This window comes from Henningerozyma blattae, chromosome 4 (genome assembly GCF_000315915.1).
Source record: "Henningerozyma blattae CBS 6284 chromosome 4, complete genome".
NCBI classification, from domain to species: domain Eukaryota; kingdom Fungi; phylum Ascomycota; class Saccharomycetes; order Saccharomycetales; family Saccharomycetaceae; genus Henningerozyma; species Henningerozyma blattae.
In genome coordinates this window covers 137,202-157,642 of record NC_020188.1, presented here as the reverse complement: position 1 = coordinate 157,642, position 20,441 = coordinate 137,202, and the positions used below count along the sequence as shown (strand labels likewise).

Sequence of the window (20,441 nt, the reverse complement as noted above, 5' to 3'; positions counted from 1 at the left end):
AAAGTAAAGTAACACAGAACTAGCTTAGAATTTATATGGTGATTTATGAAATACCAAAAAATACAATCTACCTTTTAAGTTAAAAATAAGAAAATAAGAGCTTACTTATATGCTGTAATTTCTTAACCTGCAGGGCTGTCACCATTAGAGTAAAGTATATTTGAAGAATATAATTAAAATAATAATATTATAATTATGGCTACCAAACAAGCACATAAAAGATTAACAAAAGAATATAAAATGATGGTGGAAACTCCACCTCCATACATTACTGCTAGGCCAAATGAATCCAATATTTTGGAATGGCATTATATTATTATTGGACCACAAGATACTCCCTATGATGGGGGTCAATATCATGGTACTTTAACGTTCCCATCGGATTATCCCTATAAGCCACCCGCTATTCGAATGATTACACCCAATGGCAGATTTAAGGAGAATACGAGATTATGTCTTTCGATGAGTGATTACCATCCTGATACTTGGAATCCTGGCTGGAGTGTAGCTACTATTTTAAATGGTCTTTTAAGTTTTATGACTGGGAATGAAGATACTACTGGGAGTGTAAGTACAAGTGATCAACAAAAGAGAATATATGCTAAGAAATCTATGGATTGGAACACTTATCAAAGCGCTAGATTCAGAATGGTATTCCCAGATATTGTGGAAAGTAATGAGATCGAATTAGCAAGACATAGGAAAATGCAAGGTTCAGATTCTAATTCTATTGACGAATCATCCAAAATGAAAAATAATAGTATTGACAGTTTAGTAAGAGCTGCTCAAGAAAAAGTAATAGATTTGAAGGACATTCAAGATCCTGAAGATAGGATACGTGCTAATGCAGCTAATGCTAGATTGATAGAGGAAAGTAATAGAGCAGGTGGCAACTTATTTAGTAATAACAAATTGTACATAGTGGCGGCTGTCTTATTATTGTTTTTAGGAATATCTATGAAATGAATACCAGCATAATGACTAGAATTGTATGATTAATTTGCTGAAGTACATAAGATAAAGCCAACGGAAAAAAAATAAATAAAATAAAAAAATGAAAAAAAAGCAAAACAAAACAAAACAAACACTAGTTTACAGTCATATACACTCACATAACGAATTGATACCTCAAATATATGAATATATATATATCTATATATATATAAGTTAAATATAATTAAATAAATATAGATTTTCCTTTTTTATAAATACACAATTCGGAACAGATGCGAAAACTGACAAAAAAAAAGAAAAATAACAAATGAAACATTAATTCAAAGAAATATTAATAAGGACAATATGTGTTATGAGCACGTTATTCAAAGATATTAAATTAAAAATGCAATTATTTTTTGAATATAAGAATGAATCATACTAATAGTAGTTACAATTATTGGACTATACCCATCATTAATATTCAAAAGAATACAACCATTTGTTTTAATAATAATGCATTTGACATTAAATCCAATGCAACAGAATGTTATGGGGTTAAAAATATTCCAAATAAAATCAATTTGTTATATTTCCAAGATAATAAAGATACAGAGTCTATAAGATATGGTTATTGGATCAATAATAGATTACTTCTTCAAAACCAAATTTATTTTATATATGACCGAGCATCAGGAATGTATATACCAAAAAGAGAAAGCCGCCAAGATTTGTATGCGAACAAGATCCAAGAATATTTCATGTATATGGTAAATGATGCTTCTAATAAAATCGACCAACTTGAATGGAAGTATCTTTGTAATGCTATTAAAACAAATAAAGATCATGGAAATGGTTCTGAAGGTTATATATATGTGGACCAAAGTATGTGTACTTTAAAGGAAACGTCACAATTGAATAAAATTATTTCTGCAAGAGGCAGTGAACTGGATAGGAACGAACAGCACTATTTAGATTATATTGATATTCAGTTCAAAAGTGCTATGGCAATTAGAAAGGGGTATGAGATGATTGATTATTATGATACCAGTAATTATTTACAACAGGTAATCGAACAACATTCCATACAAGAAATCATTAATCAAATGAAAATTGCATATGCGAATATGAATTATATTGGAAATTTTGGAAGTGCAGAACATTGGCAATTACTTATCAAACTGATTTGCCAAAGTGAAACTTTTTTCAAAGACGAGAAGAATATATCTATCAAGATCCAAATAGACGAATTAATATCACATCAACTTGAAAGTTTGTCCGAAGAATGTGTGGCCAGTTTCATCGAAGAAAGATTATGGAGAGAAGTATTTGGAGATAATACAAAGTCTTTCCCAAAAATATTGAATAGTCTTTATCATCGACAAATATTTGTTCAGGATGACAGCAATTTGAACGACGGCAATTTGAGTGACGGCAATTTTAGTGACAGTGAATTTAACGACAGCAATTCTGACAGCGACGCGCCAGCAATTGCAGGGCACGTGACATACCGCTTCTGGTAGCTTCTAAATGCACGTGAATTATACCCATTAAGGTAACTCCGACGGATACCGGACTTGGAAACTCCATGTCTTTTTGCTTCTGGAATATTCTGGAAGGTTCAACAATGTACCCCATATATGCCCCAGAAACAAATAGCCAATAACCCGAACAAGGGGTGGTGGCAAATGTAGGGACAGGAAGGTATAAAAGGGCGGCAATTATTCAGTTCCAGGATAATCTCTATCTAAGTTTATTATGTTTCAAGTTTTACCCTACAGAGCTCATCAGATAAGTTGGTTTATAAAGCTGCTTTTTTTAAGGAAGAAAAAATCAAAAACTGAGAAATATAATAGAGTTTGTATAGACTCCAATTAGAGATTTTATTAGTATATCATCATAATTTTTAACAATTAGATATGGGTAAAGCTGTTGGTATTGATTTAGGTACCACATATTCATGTGTGGCACATTTTGCAAACGATCGTGTTGAAATTATCGCTAATGATCAAGGGAACCGTACTACACCTTCATATGTTGCCTTTACTGATACTGAAAGATTGATTGGTGATGCTGCCAAGAACCAAGCAGCTATTAATCCTCATAACACTGTGTTTGATGCCAAGAGATTAATTGGTAGAAAATTCAATGATCCAGAAGTGGTAAATGATGCTAAACATTTCCCATTTGAAATTATAGAGAAAGATTCTAAGCCTGCTGTTCGTGTAGAATTCAAAGGTGAGAAAAAGACTTTTACTCCTGAAGAAATCTCTTCTATGGTTTTAACAAAGATGAAAGAAACTGCGGAAGGGTTTTTAGGAACTTCGATCAAAGATGCAGTGGTTACTGTTCCTGCCTATTTTAATGATTCTCAAAGACAGGCTACTAAGGATGCTGGTACAATTGCTGGTTTGAATGTCTTGAGAATTATTAATGAGCCCACTGCTGCTGCCATTGCTTATGGGTTAGATAAGAAAGGTACGGCAGAGCATAATGTTTTGATTTTTGATTTAGGCGGTGGTACTTTTGATGTATCATTATTGTCAATCGATGACGGTATTTTTGAAGTGAAAGCTACTGCTGGGGACACTCATCTTGGGGGCGAAGACTTCGATAATAGATTGGTTAATCATTTGGCTAACGAATTCAAAAGGAAAAATAAGAAAGATTTGACTCAAAACCAAAGATCTTTGAGAAGATTAAGAACTGCGGCAGAAAGAGCTAAGAGAGCATTATCTTCATCATCACAAACATCTATTGAAATTGATTCTCTATTTGAGGGGATCGATTTTTACACCTCAATAACGAGAGCAAGATTTGAAGAGTTGTGTGCAGATCTTTTTAGATCCACTTTAGATCCAGTGGAAAAAGTTCTAAGAGACTCTAAATTAGGGAAATCAGAAATCAACGAAATCGTTTTGGTTGGTGGTTCTACAAGAATTCCAAAAGTTCAGAAATTGGTATCAGATTTCTTTAACGGTAAAGATTTGAATAGGTCTATAAACCCTGATGAAGCAGTCGCTTACGGGGCAGCTGTGCAAGCTGCTATTTTAACTGGTGATCAATCATCAAAGACTCAAGATTTATTATTATTAGATGTTACTCCATTATCCTTAGGTATCGAAACTGCAGGTGGCATAATGACTAAATTAATTCCAAGAAATTCCACCATACCAACGAAAAAATCAGAAACATTTTCAACTTATGCTGATAACCAACCTGGTGTTCTGATTCAAGTATTTGAAGGTGAGAGAACAAAGACAAAAGATAATAATTTATTAGGTAAATTCGAATTATCTGGCATTCCACCAGCTCCAAGAGGGGTTCCAAAGATTGATGTTACTTTTGATATTGATGCTAATGGTATTTTGAATGTTTCTGCTGTAGAAAAAGGTACAGGTAAATCTAATAAGATTACAATCACAAATGATAAGGGTAGATTGTCTAAAGATGATATTGAAAGAATGGTTTCAGATGCTGAAAAATATAGAGAAGATGATGAAAAGGAAGCAGAACGTGTTCAATCTAAAAATCAATTAGAATCATATGCTTTCACATTAAAGTCTACCTTAGATGATCCATCTTTCAAAGAGAAGGTGTCTGAACAAGATTTCAAGGCTTTAGAAACTGCTGCTCGAGAGACAATTAATTGGCTAGATGCGTCACAAGCTGCTTCTACGGAGGAATACAAAGATAGACAGAAAGAATTGGAAAGTATAGCAAATCCAATCATGACCAAATTTTATGGTGCTGGTGCTCCAGGTGGTACTCCAGGGGGTATGCCAGGTACCGGCGCTCCAGGTGCAGATGGTCCAACAGTGGAAGAGGTTGATTAATTTTTTTTATTCCTTATATTTTTAATTGTTAATTGGTTAATTTTTTTAAAATATTTTTACTTAGCGGCTATTTTTTTTTTCATGTCTATCTATATAATTAATATGACTAAATAAATATTATACAAATCTTCAAATTCAAAATCTCTTTCAAATGAATAGTAAACAATTTACAACATATTAGGTTCATATTGTACATATCTTCTTTGTATAATAAGAATAGAGAAATCATTTTCTTATCAAAGAAAATATATATAATACAAAAAACATAAAATTTCATAATATACAGTTCTATTAGATCGCATGATAAGTTTACAATACTTTATATAGATACATAAAGCTATTTGGTTTAAATGCTATTACCAGTACTTTTCATATATTTCTCAATTGGATCATTATCTAAATTATATTCAATTAATTTGTTGATTTCATCAAATGTTATGATATCCCTTAGTTTTCTATCGTATTGATACCATTCTTTAATTAGCCAAACCATCTCATTCTTATAAATAGCAGTATTACTATTATTAGTAATAGAAGAACTATTACTATTAGCAGTACTTGTTTCATTTTCATTATTTTCAATCAATTCCCTCAAGATGTAATATAATTTATCAAAACTAATTCCAGATGATAAAAAGATTGATATAATGGAACCATTCTTAATTAAATTAGAAGTTGATTTGGAGTAATTAGAATGTGATGAAATACTTTGAAATATCTGAACGATCTTAGGAATTAATTCTTTTATTGGAAAAACAACTTCAGATTTATTTACCTGTCTACCAATTTTAATAATTACATTAGATAATAAATTAATGAAGTTTTTAGAATTCTCTAATTCTTTTGTACTATTAGCATCTTCGTCAATATTAATCTCTTTTTTCAACGAATTAAATAATTCATCCCATTCATTTAAAATTTCTTCTTGGTTATTAAAATTAGAAACTTGGAAAATCAATAAACATATTTCATGATATCCTAATGGTATGGCATATTCATTAAATAATTTACTAACCGTTAATATTTTATTATCAAGTTCCTTAATCAATTTATCTTTAATATCTGTTTCAATTCTATTGTCTGTAATTATTAATGATAATATATCATCTTGTATTGACGCAACTTCAAAAATTTCTTGGATTTGATTTCCTAATTGTATCATTTTGCTCTTTTGATTAGAAAGCGATAAACTATTGCAAAACCCATTGGCTCTAGATAAGAATTCTATTCTTTCATTTAATTTAATTTCAAAATCAGATAGTGATAATAAATACAAAACCTCAGCAGCCTCGAAAAATTTAGACATTCTTGATAAATAAACCCACAATACTTTAGACACTTCTAATGAATCTTTAGATTTTTCCTCCAAATATGGTAAAATATAATCTGTCTTTAACTGTAATAATTTATCTTGTTGCTTTTGTGATACTAGCCAGTCATATAATTTATAATGAAATAATTGATCATTATATGTCAATGCGTATTCATAACTTTCTTGTCTTAACAGCTCCATTTCATTGGCAAATGAGAACGCCTTATTGGTATTAGTTTTTGCATTTATAGTTGAGTTAGTAGCTGGGTTGATATTAGAATTGGTATTGGTTTTATAACTTAAGGAAGATGCGTCCACTTTTACCAACGCATCAAATACCAAATCATATATCATCAATCTCTTATCATAGTATATTTTCCTTTCATCATCTTTCAAATAACCATCAGAAACGTATTGATAGGCTAATTTCCCTTTGTCAATAGCGTTAGCAATGTTTAATAAAAATTGTATCGTCTTAGGAAAATAATTTAACTCTAGCATAGTATTTACTGCATCTTTTAATTTTTCAATGGATAAATCATCAACAATTTTTTCATATAGTTTGATTGCATTATTCAAATGATAGCTTAATGTCTCAATATCTCTTAAGCCAATTTCTTTAGCTTTCCTTAGATGTTCAGATGCTCTAAATCCTAAGATATCAACACTTGAGCAAAATGAACCGCACCTTTCTTGTAAAGCAGTGGCAGTATATTCAATTGAAACGCCTCTATTGATATTTCTATTGATAATAGATGCTAAAATTTCTCTGATTAACAACTTACTTCCTTCTTTTAAAGCAAATATATCCTTAAATTTTAACTTTAATAATTCTCTTTGAATTTCTGGATTAATAAACTTAATAATATCTTTAAAGGTTACAGATTGATTTTCTAACCCTTCTACTTCACTCTCCTCGTATAAAACATTTAAAAATGACAACGCTTCCTTGATGGATTGAATTAATTTAATTAATGAATTAAGTGCAATATTTTCAGCCTGATTAGCAACATCTTCTGATTTATCAGAGAACTTGGTAGATGCTAAAGATGGTGAATACATGGTAGTTAATGAGGTGCCATAAACATCGAAAAATTCATTTAATATAGCAACAGATGAAAGATAATATTCCACAAAACTTTTGCTAATAGAAATTTTAGATATTAAATTATTATCATCCCTTTTTATTATACTGCTAGTTGATAAAAATTGACTATTGGTTGGTTTAATATATTGAGAAAATATTTCCTTATCCCAGATATCTCTAAATAGTCTAGTGATCAATAGCGCGATACCATAAAATCTGGGAGATAAGAAAACATCATCCAAGTTGAGATTTGATTCAGAATCAAACTTATTTGAAGACGATCCTAGAAAAGATTTCTGAGGTGTGGCAGTATCGCATGATGCTTTACTCAAGAGGGATGAAACATTAGATAATGTATATCTATTATATCTTGGTTTGATTTCAATGATGCCTGGGATACCTACAGTGAAAAATGTCAAAGCGGAAGATCTTAATGCATCGGATTTATTGGACTTGCATGCAACAAATAAAGCTGTTGAACAAGCCTCAGCAAGACCATAATTAAGTAAAAATGGTAACGGGTTACCAATTAAAGATTCAAAAACTTCGTCTGGAGTTCTATAACGATATATTTCAATTGATGTCGTAGTTAAAACTGCTATTTTTAATTGTTCGGAGCTGTATTGGGTGGCGAAAGCATTTGAATAGCCTTCAGGTTTTAATGAAGCTGGGGAATATTTATTTAATGCAGTAATTTCTTTAATAGGGCTATTAGTATCCAAAAATGTGGCATTCTCGACATACTTACCATGATTCTTAAGAACACCATAATCTGGAACACTGACAAATAGTCTGTGTATAGTATTCGCATTTTTATGAGCATGTAAAGGGGATGTAGCTTGAGTTGTTGCTATATAGCCATCACTGTTAGATGATGTGTTCCCTGCATTACTTGTAATAGTTTTTTTATTGTGAGCTTCGTGACGGTCTTTTTCCACTGATGAAAAGAAAATCCCAGGTGATATGACCGTACATGCATTCGTAGTATTTAGTAGCACAGCAGACCTCTTTTGAAATTTCAGCATAACAGATTGAGATGAAGATAAAGATGTGTATAAGGGTAAATTTTTCTTTTGAATATCATTTTGCTGTTTTTCCAATTCCTCTTGCATGGCTTCTTGGGTTGCAGCACTAGGAGGAAACTTAATCGATTCTAATCTCAATGCTTCAATATTGTGTCTACCAACTGAACCATTAAAATATAAACGCACCCCTCCCAAGGTGATGGCAACCAAAAAAAGGTTATTATTTTCTTGTTGCGAAACTGAAATTATTTTGGTAAATTTTAAATACTTATCGCCAAGAATAGCAGCACCTCTTGCAGTTGTAGTGCCAATAATTCTTTTGATATATGAAGTTGGAATTGATAAAGGTGTTTCCAGATGTGAACCATTGATCAAATATGCCCTAATTGTTGATTTCGAAGACAAGGAATAAATAATACCTCTCGATTGATCAATAGTTAGCTGGATAATAGTTTCTTGCAAGTATGAAGAATCATCTTCGAATAAAGATTGAACTAAACCGCTACCTGGTAACTTTGCAAAGAGGTTTGTTGGCAATAGATTAGATAGAGTTGATTGTGTCAAACAAGATTTTGTACATTTGGTATTAAACCAGTCATCTGTCGAAGAATATTGCAATTCCCAAACATTCATACCATTAGATTTGCCACTGAAAAAAATTTGGCCTGTCTTTTCATAGCAAATAATTTCTGAAACATCTATGCCATGAACCGGTACAGACATACCAGTGTTAAATACTTTAAGTTCAGAAGTTAATTTATTAGATGACAAGGCCAAAATAAAAATATCAAAAGGTGTAGTAATTAATAATAAATAATTTATATGATCCACAAAAGTGTTTGGCTTTGGAATTACCAATTTTACTTTTAAAATAGTGTGTTTAATTTCATCGATCGATTGGAAATCTGTATTATCGTTGATATTCCAGAGAATTAATTTATTATCAATTGTGAACCAGCATCTATCGATTTCTGGAAAAATACCAACATCACTTTTGATTTCTGCTTTGGAAACTTCTTGTAGTATATCATCCGGTATATTTACAACCTTTTGTCTCTCGAATGGCGTAAAAGCGCCAAGGCCGCCCACTTCTCTACTAAAGTTATAATTAACACCATTGTTGTAGTAAGAGCGTTCGTCTAAAATTGGACAGTGAGCATCTTGGCGTTCTAAATGATCAATATATTGGGATGCTAGATCTAAAGGATTTAGATTGGCAATATTTGAAATGTGTAAATGAGTATTATTATTTGAGCTTGTAGAAGCTGTTGTATTGTTTAGATTTGATGATAAAATTGATGTAGTTGGGTTACTTAATAATGCATTAGAAATGCTTAAATTAGGAAGGAATGAATTAGTACTGGGTTTTTTCGTAGTATAGTCATTATTAAAAGAAGGAGCAATTGAAGGATCCTTCTTGTTTGTGCCACCCAAAGAATGAGATGCAGCAAATGTTGAATTATTATCATAATGAATCCTGCTTTTCAACGGTGTAGAATACATAATTGACACACGCAATTTCTCAACAGGGTGTATAATATATCGAGCTTTTCTGCTATTGCACGTTTAACCTATGGAAGTAGAGCTTTTCGAATTTTGTTATTTTTAATTATTAAAAAAATACTAAAGAAACGTGATAAGTTAATGTAAGTATCTAAAACTAAAAGGATTATCTTGTGAAATTAGTGAGCTTGAGACCACGAGCAGTATATTGTCATTCATAAAAATGCTCTCGTTATAAAAAGCATTAACTTTTTTGGTTTTGATATACAGATTTTGTATATTTTTATTCTCATCTTAGGTCAAGAATATTTGGCATACAACTAAGAAATTTTTTAACATTACCCGGATCTTAGCACGTGCTCAGAAATGATAAAACTCTAATATTATACAGCCTTTCAAGTAAAGCCAATGCAAAGCTGTTTAGAACTTACCCAGAAAGATAATCTATGCCAATATATTTTGTTTTCTATCTAAATCAATATTTTTATTCATTTTTATTTATTTAATATTTTTAGATGGTAGCACAATTTAACTAGAAATATAATTTTGATTAGCCCGCTTAAAAAGAAATATATTAGAGGTTTATTTTATTACGTCATAAACTAATCCTAGTAGATGTTCCATTAATCACCTGAAATTGAAATATTTTTTTTATATTTGTGACCTTTAAATTTTCAAAAATTCAAAACTGGATTAAATATAGTTATAAAACTAAAAAAATATACTTAAGTGATTTATGCTTAAAAAATATCATATTAATTGCTTAGCGTTTAATACAACTAGAATCAAAAAATATGACGGTTGGTATGTCAGGAGTAGCTCATGTAACAAATCGAAGGTTTTCTTTCAAAATATTAAGGCTTTCGAAATATTCATCAAGAGTTGCAGCATTGCAAACCCTTTTCAGAATCAACCGTAGGAGTTATAGTGTACAACCAGAATTCAAATTAAAATGTGGCTTAGAAATCCATACACAATTACAAACAAAATATAAATTATTCTCTAGCACTTTGAATAGCTCTTTAGAAACTAAACCAAACCACAATGTTTCATTTTATGATGCAGCAATTCCTGGAACTCAGCCAATATTAAACTATGAGCCTGTCATATTTGCTACTAAATTGGCATTGGCATTAAACTCAACAATTAATAGCTCGTGTAGTTTTGACAGAAAACACTACTTTTACCCAGACCAGCCTGCCGGCTACCAAATTACTCAACATTTCTCTCCATTTGCCAAGGGTGGGTGTCTTATGTTATATGGCGACCTTGATAATATAGATGAAATAAATAAAAAAATTAATATTATTCAAATTCAAATAGAACAGGATACTGGGAAATCTATTTATAACAGGAATAATTCTGGTGATGGAAGATTGGTTGATTTAAACAGATCAAACGTACCGTTGATTGAATTAGTGACATATCCTGATTTTACTGATTGTAAACAAATTGTGAGTTTTATTAAAAAATATCAAAACCTTGTTAGACACTTACATATTTCCACAGGAGATCTCGAAACAGGTGCTTTAAGAGTTGATGTGAATGTTAACGTCAATGATTTTCCAAGAGTAGAGCTGAAAAATTTGCCCAACACTTCTGAAATTTCCAAAGCTATCAAATATGAGTATTATAGACAAGTAGATATCTTAAAAAGTGCTAAAGATAATAGCTATGTCGAGTATTTAGCAGAAACTAGGTCATGGGATGGATCAAGAACCCATTTACTAAGAACTAAAGAAACGCACACAGACTACAGATATATCCCTGATTTAGAATTACCTGTCGTTAATTTTTCTCAAAATTTCATTTCTACAATGAAAAATAATCTAGGTTTACTACCTGATCAACTAATAAGGAAATTGCTGGCAGAACCCTATTGTCTTTCCTTGAAAGATGCTAGGATATTTTCAATTAGCAGTAATAGTAAAAATAATTTATATTCTCATAATGATCTATCTACATATTTTTTCGAAACTTTCCATTCTTATTCTAGTTTGTGTAAGCGGTATAATATAGCGACAGAATCTAAATTGGTAGTGAATTGGATTCTTCATAACCTTCTAGGAATATTAAACAGATATTCAATTCCTTTAAAGAGCGTAAGCCATACTTTCTTAACTCCAAAAAGTTTTTCTTATTTTTTATACCTAATTAAAACATCCAGAATAACCAATAGTACTGCTAAGCTAATGTTGCCATCTATCTTAAAATCATTCGACCCTAATGACGAAAAATATTCCAAACAAATAAATTTTGATGATATTTTAGGACAATATGACTTGGCACCTATTAGTGAAGAACACCACAAAGACGTACAAGACTTATGTAGAGCAATATTAAACGATATTAAGGATCAAAGTCTAATTGAATGTATTGTTTCTGGGAAAAAGAAGAATGGCTTAAAATTCTTAATCGGACAAGGTATGAGAAAATCACAAGGTAGGATCACATCAAAAGAGTTTGAACTTAATTATAAAAAATTATTAAACATTAAATGGTAGACGGTGATATCTTCCGTTTACATTGAACTTATTAAATCAATAAACTATCTTATTAAATATATTTACGAATAATATTCTCTCAGGATACTTGTTGTAGATTAGTTTGTAAATAACGCTATCATTCTGTATATAGCATTCAAATATATATTCTTTCAATTTTTTTGTTGTGCACTAGTCGTCATATTGAACCGCATGAAAGAGCGATGAATTTCCCCCATATATAAAGCTTTTGCATTCTGTAGTGTCAATGAAATGTTATTCAAAATTATGTACTGCTAAATAATCTATGAACAAATCAAAGCAATTACTAAACCTTAATCAATACTGGGAATAAAAAATATGATATAAAAAGTAAAAACATCAAATAATAGAATACAAGTTGTGTGTTGATAAATTAAAGATCAGTAACAAAAAATGCATTATTATCAAAACAGAGTAAAACAAACGAAAAAAAGAGAATAAAAAAATAGACGAAATGATGATAAATTAAAATAGCCAAACTATATTACCTAACCAACCGTAACCAAAATCCATTATCCAGAAAAGAAAAAAAATACTATATATACGTAGGTAAGACATGGAAGAGAAAGAAAAAAATGAAAAAAAAAATATGGAAAAACACTAATGGCCTTTAAGATTAAAGGGAAACAGATTTTTTTACTGTGTTTTTAAAAGTATTTTAAGTGTTAGCTCCAGACGCTCATGTCAGAATTCCAAATACCAAACGAATTACCTCTAGAGGCAGTATTGTTAGGCCCATTGAAATCCCAACCCAATGAAGAGTCAGACATTAAGATTTTATTACTAGTAGAACTTAATTGGGGAGAATTAGCAGTCGAAAGTTTAGTATGATCTTCAACATTATTAATCAACCTTGAATTAACAGTGTTGGTTAAGTTATTGCTATTTGAGTCTAGATGTGTTGAACCAAAATCTAATGAAGCTAAATTATTATGATACGAGTTATTCATGAAAGTGTCCCGTTGTAGCGTGGTGATCACATTATTTGAAGGAGGTACCAGATTGTTGGCGAAGTCATTACTGTGTATTTGAGGGGATATTGCGGAAGAAAATAATGGATCTTCTAAGTATACATTAAATTTGGAAGCTGAATTTGGTGGATAAGGACTCCCTATTTCATTTTGCGTTGGACCTAAGAAATCAAAATTGCCAGAAAAAATGGGTAAAGTGGAATCCCGCATAAACTGTTTATCGAGATGAGGTATTGTTGAGCTATGGTTTCTACTGCTTATATCATTTTCGGAAATAGCAGTTGGGAATTGATTATCTTGAGCTGTAATATTATGTGGGTAAAAGGATAGATTTGCTGCGGGATATGTATCGCCAGCTTTTTCAGCAATACTTCTGGGACTCAAAACATTTTTTTTAGTATTTTGGTATACTTGAGGATAAGTTTCCTTCAATTGATTAGCAATAACAGAATTATTCGAGAGCCAGGGCGAGTTATATTGTGTCTTTTGTTTCAACTCTGACATTTTATATTTATTTGATGAGGTATTATTATCTTTTTTGGAAAATTTTTTTATGTTTTGTGTGGAGTTTTTTTCTTGATCAATATAATAATTATAATTCTCATTGTTATTATTACTATTGATATATGGAGTGTTATAATGGCTAGTTTTATCCAAATATCTACTTTTGCTGCTATTATAGTCATAATATCCAGACATGCCAGATTTGAAATCAGTAATATTACTCCCCTGGTTGATGGAATTGCCATCATAAGTTTTGGAATTAAGATGAATATTCGGATGGATATTTCTATAATTGTTTACAATATTATTTAAGGTCTCATGGGAATGTTGCATATTAGAGCTCTGATGACTTTTGTAAGTTCGTTGATTATAATTAAAATTCTGATAATAATTATTATTCGTATATCCTGTAGGAGTACATTGGTCCGTATTTTGAGAGTACATCTTTAATGACTGATACTCGTGGAAGTACTTATCCATATCTTCATTTTGAGATAAATATGCAACAGGCTTAATTTTTCCAGGCATTACGTATCCGCAAATCTTAAATGGTGGTTACTATCAGAAACAAATTATAAGTATGATAATGAATAATTTTTTTTCTACTAATGCTTAGCTGCTTGGTAAAATTTTAGTGGAGAATCTGTGTTCACGCTAGATGTTGATTTTACTGCTCGCCCAGTAAAAATTATAAAAAAAGGCTTGCCACTCGTTCAGGTTCAATAAATTAGAAGCACTTGTGATTTATACAAATTGTCGTTATATTCGGAGAGTGCTAAAATTTTACATTTAAGCCCAGGTATTAAAATCTATTGGCGATCATTGTTGCTAAAAATCTGTCTTCGGTCGAACTGCTTTGTTTCAAGATTTCGCGCTCCGTAGAAAATTTTCTAATTCACGTGCTAATCGTTTCATTGGCGGATATTTACAATAAGGATACCTTGATGGCATCTCTATAAAGTATGTAAGTTACAATCACAGTTTATAGTATAATTAGCTAGCAGTTAATTATTTGTAGTTTTATATGTCACAAATTCTATATGTCTTATTTAAGTTTATTAGGCTAATCAAAATAGAAAAGTGGAGTATCCTTCTTTCATAGACCACTTGAGATATTATTCAGAACGCTATGCCTGCTAAAAGATATCGTAGAGTATATTAAATATGACATTTAGTATTAACAACTTAAGAATTTAAATTTTTAAATTCAGTACATCTAGTATGAATCTAACGTTTATTACTTTCTATTATTATAAACCATATCACTACAATTAATGGAACAGATTATTAATGTTCTGATTTACTTGTTTACTTAACACAGATAAAATATACAGTACTAATATTTTTTTGCTATTCTAAGTTTTTTCTTTTTTTCTTTTTTGAGATTTTTCATACAGAACTCAAAAAAACTCAAAACCCCTATATTGAAGATATTTAAGAAAATATTAAATAATTCAAGTTGTATAAAAGTAATTTTAAGAATATAATTAACCTTAAATAAAGGGTATTGATTCATTCCTAGTTCTCTGTTCAATTTTGAATAATAATTCTGTAGAATCAAAGCAAAAATATGGAGGTCCTAATTGTCATTGCCTTTAGAGTAATATAACACTATCTAATTAAAAAACTATATTATCCACTGTAAATCTGATTGATAAATCAAAAATATAATGAGCCAAATATTCCAAATATTGAAAGATTACTCTTAAGTATTATTCCATGATTTCATTATCGACACAGTTGTAGATATTCGTCGAGTCAATCATCAAAAAGGTATAAAAAAAAGACAATGTTGCCATGACATATAGAAAAATAAATGAAGTTTATGTATGGAAAATTTCAGGATACAAGCACATTAATAAGTTGAAATAATCGTTCATTTTAACATAATATCAAAAACGGAATTTTTCTATTAATGCCAATTGAGAAAAGTAAAATCGTTTGAGCTAGGATCTAACAATTCCAGACCAAGTGCTGTCTCTATATTATCAAGTTTAGAGTTTGCATTATTTGAATCTTTGGACATTCTCCCAGAATTTAATTTTTCTGTTGTTTTTTTAGATTCTATTGAATCTAAGTTTTGTTCTTTGCTTAATTTTGAAGTTTCTTGAGTATTTTCATTTATAATATTCTGCATAGTAAACATAGAACCTTGGTCATTCTGGAGACCATATGATTCCTCTGTGAAAATGGGATCATTGCCCTGTGATGATAAGTTAATGCTATTAAATTCATTTGCATTAAAATTTGTAGTTGATGGGCTTTTAATATTATCACCACTTTGATACAGTGATTGCACTACGCTTGCAGTTGGATAAAATGAATTGGATTGTTGTTGTCGTTGTTCATCATCTAAAGGTAAACAATCCCCAAAATTATCGGGTAAAGATGAAGCGGAAGGGGTATTTTTACTTTTATTGGATTTACTTTTGAACTGATTTTGAAATTGCTGTTGTAGGTCTTCCATAGTAGAGATGGAAGTATTTGCCATAACAGTTTTCTTAGACCTCTTCTTTTTCTTACTGACTCTTTTTCCGCCTTCACTAGTTGAATGAGGAGGAATAGTTATGATTTCATTAACTGGAGTTGTGAATGTGCCTTCAGCAACAGTAGTTAACGAACTCCCTGTACTTTTCGGACCAATTGTATTTGTTACATGTGTATTACCACTTGAATATAGAATTCCGTCCAAGGGTGTGGCAGGCGCAGATGAAGAAAATACTCGCTGAGCCATATCATGAAATGTTTCGTGAGGTGCTGAAGAAGGAAGAGCAGACAATGGTGTTTGCACCCAATCTGAAGAATGCTGGTAAGGGAAAGTTCCGGATGGAAGCATTTGTGGTGATATATTAGAAAGGGGTAAGTAAGAATTAGTAGATTTTGGACGTAAAGTTGTGTGTTTCGACGTCAGCTGGCCAGATTTTTTAGAATTATATGATGAGGAAGGTTTTACGGTGATTATGCTGCTATCATCTTTGGTTATTTTTAGTTTCTGTGAATCAACTGTGTGCACTGTTGTACTAGGCTCTGAATTATTGCGTTCCAGCTTGTTAATCGAACGAAGATTATTAAACGAAACATTAGCCCTTGGCTCAGAAGAAGTGACTGTGTTAGTACTAGTTACAGTATTAGTTGTAGATGGTAGAGAAGAAGATGTGTTCCCCGTGGATGATTCAGCTCCAAGCTGCTTGTTAGAAATAGTTCTCTTGCTTTTGAGAGATTGTCTATGTTGAGGTGTCTGTTTTGTCAATTTTGGTTTCTCAATATATGAATTTTTCCTACTAGAATCTGAAGAATTAGTAAACTGCAAATTATTTTCTATTGCGGTGGGAGAGGTATTTGAGACTGAAACGTTTGAAATCTTGGTGTCTTCGGGAGGTGATGCACAACTTGGACGATGATTAGAATTAGAGGTTAGTTTAGAAAGGTTGCTATCTGGTGAGTCTTGATCCTCTGGATCTTTGGAATATGTAACCCCGACAGTTTGAAGTTTTGAATCTTTGGAATCAAGTGGTGAGTCGCGGCTACTTTGATTTGTATAAAATTGAGAATTGTTAACCTCTTGATTCTGCGATATGCTTGGCTGGTTATAGCTAAGCATTGGCAATTCGGAAACTTGAAAATTAATCCCATTTGCGTATGGGATTCCCACAAGTGAAGTAGTACTGTGTAATACATCTTGGGGAGAAGTTTGAATGTTCATGTTATCTTGAAGTTGCTTAAATTTCATTTGTGGAGTTTGAGTGCCAGGTAGATACGATGGTAGGTTAGAATGTTGGTTCTGGCTCAATTGTTCCTGAATTTGAAGCTGCTGCTCCTGGTTCAGTTGTTGAAATTGATTTTGTAGCGATTGACCTTGATGAGATATTTTATTCGGTTTATCCAGAGCCAAAGCAGAGCCTCTTTTTGAAGTTAGAGAATATTGAGTTACAGGCTTTTCATCTACTTTCCTTTCAAATGATGGATGATCTGGTTGCTGACTGGAAGATGTATGAGTTGTTCTAAGTTTTGAATCGGATAATGAGATACTAAAAGATTCAGAATCCGTATTGGATGGTTTAAGATCAGAATTTAAAGGATCAGATTTTGTAGCCTTTGGTCGATGTCCATGGCGTTGTTGTGGATGGAATTTATTTGATTGCTGTGAGGTTGATTTGCCCATTTGGCATTGAGAATTAGAAAATAATTTGGCAGAAGGTTCATATACTGATTGTTGTTGCATCTGATTCTCTAATTTCTGCTTCAATTCTTGCTGTGTCTCCTGGTGATAATACATTTGTTGCGGAGATAGCGGCATTGGGTACCGTTGCACAAGCTCTTGTTGAGCCATAGGTTGAGTTTGATATTGATGGAAGTTAGGATGTATATTTATTAATTGTTTATCTATTGGAGTTAAAAAAGGCAATCCTGCCGATGTCTTGGCAACTAAATTGGCGAACATTAACGGATCCATGATATCTTCGTTATAATCACCCCTTTGTTCTGCCATATGCTGTGTTCTTGCAGTATGAGCTAGGAGTCCTTTGTATACATGTTCTTGTCGTTTTTGTTGCGTTAGAATTTGAAAATATTGAAGTGCTTGATTTGACCCACTACCATGAGTTTTAGCATTGAACAAATCCCAAAATATTTGCCACCATTCAATAAAAAACCTACTTGCAGTATTATTTTCTGGAGTGAAAGTAGGTGGCTCAGATTTAAGAACATCATTTGAGTCAAAATTTGGAGAAAGGTAATTATTTTCATTAATATTTATTTTCTTATTATCTCGATCGTTAAAATTAGCGATAGGGCTGATAGTAGAAGTTGAATTTGATTTAGTATTTTTCGTTAATAATTTTTCGGTGTTTGATTCAAACATATTATTGTTATTAGGGTCAAAAGAAATATTAATAGCTTGGTTTGGGTCTGCGTCGGTATCATTTATTGAAGGCTTATTTCCTTTATCGTTGATATCGCATTCTTTGGCAAATTCTATGGCGGTTTTTTTAAGATTAGACTTAACTAAAAAATCATATATATATGCATTTAACCGTTCTAATCCTTCTCCATCTTGATTTATCGCCGCTGTTTTTTTCAAATTTGATTCTTCTTTCAAATATTTGAAAGAAGTAGAAGGCCCTGTAATCGATGGGAATGGAACTGAGGCATGAATATTTAAATTCATGTTCATATCTATATTTGTATCATTATTTGGGTAGCTGGCTGTTGTATATATATTAGTATCCATATAAGAATTAGAATCAGTAGCACGATTGGAGATGGGATTTAAAAAGTCATGAAAATGAGACGAAGTAATATCATCACAATTAGAGTCTTCATTAGAGTTGGAATTAGAATTAGAATTAGAATTAAAGGAATCGTTACCATTAGAATTAGAAGGATAGGTATCATCATAATTTTCATTAGTTTTAGGGTTAGAATTACAATTATAATTACAATTAATATTAGCGTTAGAGTTAGAGTTAGAGTCAGAGTGAAAAGCAGAATTAGCATTTGTATCAGAGTTCAGATTAGTGTAGCATTCGATTTGATGATTTGAGTCAACTTTTTCACTGGAGTTATAATTAGAATTTGATTCGATCTTATCGGCAGAATTAGTATTAGAATTAGAATTAGTGTCAACATTACCATTAGAATTGAAATTTGTACCAGATTTATCATCAGTAACAAAATGAACATTATCTTTAGAGCGTGGAATAATACAGCCATTACAAGTAGATGTGGGAGTATCACTAGGGTTAGTTATGTCAGTTAGCTTAGGGATAAGGTTAGAATTAGATTCTACAGTTATGCCATCTTTAGAATTGGGGTTGGAGATAGAAACACTATTAGATTTAGAATTTTCCTCCTTAGTATTATCATTTTTAGCAGTATTATTATTATTATTACTACTATTATTACTATTATTATTATTATCATTATCATTATTATCAATATTATTATTATTATTATTAGCAGTAGTAGCAGCAGTAATGATAGTAGCAGTAGTAGCAGTGGTGGTAGTGGTATTAGCAGGAGTAGTAGTATTAGAGGCAGTATGGTTTTCGATTATGTCAATATTATGCTCATTGGAACTAGGCTTATTGTTATTATTATAAGATTCGGAATTTGTATTAGAAGGGATATGGTTGTTCAAAAGAGGGTTAGAAGTATCATTGAAAGTAGAATTACGTATATCACTAACATTATCAGATGAGTTCGCAGTATTGTTAGAAATAGAGCTAGGACTAGGGCACGAATTTGAAATCTTACTTGAAGTTATATTGTTATTTGATGAAGAAGCACTTATTATCCCCGAATCAGAGCCTTCCTTGTTTGAAACTGATTCTATCGAATTAGATCTTATAGACATATTTTACTTCTCTTGATTATGCTATAAACTTTGCCAAATAAAATTTACTATAGAAACTTTAAGTATGTAACTGTTAAACTGGCTGTTTTTCTTTCTTATTTATCGATAAATTAATCGGTGTTTTTTCGAAGAAATATTAGTCGAACTAATAAATGCTATTCATATATGGTGAGTAGTATTTGTTCTAAAGAGCTTTGATGGATATGTTTTGAGTTAGAACTAGAACTTGTGTAGTAGAGATATGATTTTTGTCTAGCTTTTTAGAAATTTTAGTTTTCAGATTTATTTTTTATATTTTGAGAATCTCATTATTTGATTTTTTCAAATTATCATTTTGAAAATACAGAAAAAGTAACTAAATATTTTTTACTAAATCGTGGATATTTTTTA

General features: G+C 31.2%; 7 protein-coding genes across 7 annotated transcripts; 4 read left to right on the top strand and 3 right to left on the bottom strand.

Moving 5' to 3' along the window:
• Positions 1–195: 195 nt before the first annotated feature.
• On the top strand, positions 196–966 carry UBC6 (E2 ubiquitin-conjugating protein UBC6; the record flags this gene model as incomplete). The annotated part of the gene is made up of 1 exon (XM_004180038.1): positions 196–966. The coding sequence occupies one exon, from the start codon at positions 196–198 to the stop codon at positions 964–966; it is 771 nt and encodes a 256-aa protein (XP_004180086.1).
• A 398-nt stretch (positions 967–1,364) lies between these two features.
• AAR2 (U5 snRNP complex subunit AAR2) lies at positions 1,365–2,456 on the top strand (the record flags this gene model as incomplete). Its single annotated transcript, XM_004180037.1, has 1 exon — positions 1,365–2,456. The coding sequence occupies one exon, from the start codon at positions 1,365–1,367 to the stop codon at positions 2,454–2,456; it is 1,092 nt and encodes a 363-aa protein (XP_004180085.1).
• Positions 2,457–2,852: 396 nt separating this feature from the next.
• Positions 2,853–4,769, top strand: TBLA0D00580 (uncharacterized protein; the record flags this gene model as incomplete). Its single annotated transcript, XM_004180036.1, has 1 exon — positions 2,853–4,769. The coding sequence occupies one exon, from the start codon at positions 2,853–2,855 to the stop codon at positions 4,767–4,769; it is 1,917 nt and encodes a 638-aa protein (XP_004180084.1).
• Positions 4,770–5,115: 346 nt separating this feature from the next.
• NUP170 (Nup170p) lies at positions 5,116–9,696 on the bottom strand (the record flags this gene model as incomplete). Its single annotated transcript, XM_004180035.1, has 1 exon — positions 5,116–9,696. The coding sequence occupies one exon, from the start codon at positions 9,694–9,696 to the stop codon at positions 5,116–5,118; it is 4,581 nt and encodes a 1,526-aa protein (XP_004180083.1).
• Positions 9,697–10,490: 794 nt separating this feature from the next.
• PET112 (glutamyl-tRNA(Gln) amidotransferase subunit PET112) lies at positions 10,491–12,200 on the top strand (the record flags this gene model as incomplete). Its single annotated transcript, XM_004180034.1, has 1 exon — positions 10,491–12,200. The coding sequence occupies one exon, from the start codon at positions 10,491–10,493 to the stop codon at positions 12,198–12,200; it is 1,710 nt and encodes a 569-aa protein (XP_004180082.1).
• Positions 12,201–12,886: 686 nt separating this feature from the next.
• TBLA0D00530 (uncharacterized protein) lies at positions 12,887–14,224 on the bottom strand (the record flags this gene model as incomplete). The annotated part of the gene is made up of 1 exon (XM_004180033.1): positions 12,887–14,224. One exon carries the CDS (start codon positions 14,222–14,224, stop codon positions 12,887–12,889), a length of 1,338 nt encoding a protein of 445 aa, XP_004180081.1.
• A 1,384-nt stretch (positions 14,225–15,608) lies between these two features.
• On the bottom strand, positions 15,609–20,051 carry TBLA0D00520 (LisH domain-containing protein; the record flags this gene model as incomplete). Its single annotated transcript, XM_004180032.1, has 1 exon — positions 15,609–20,051. The coding sequence occupies one exon, from the start codon at positions 20,049–20,051 to the stop codon at positions 15,609–15,611; it is 4,443 nt and encodes a 1,480-aa protein (XP_004180080.1).
• Positions 20,052–20,441: the final 390 nt, after the last annotated feature.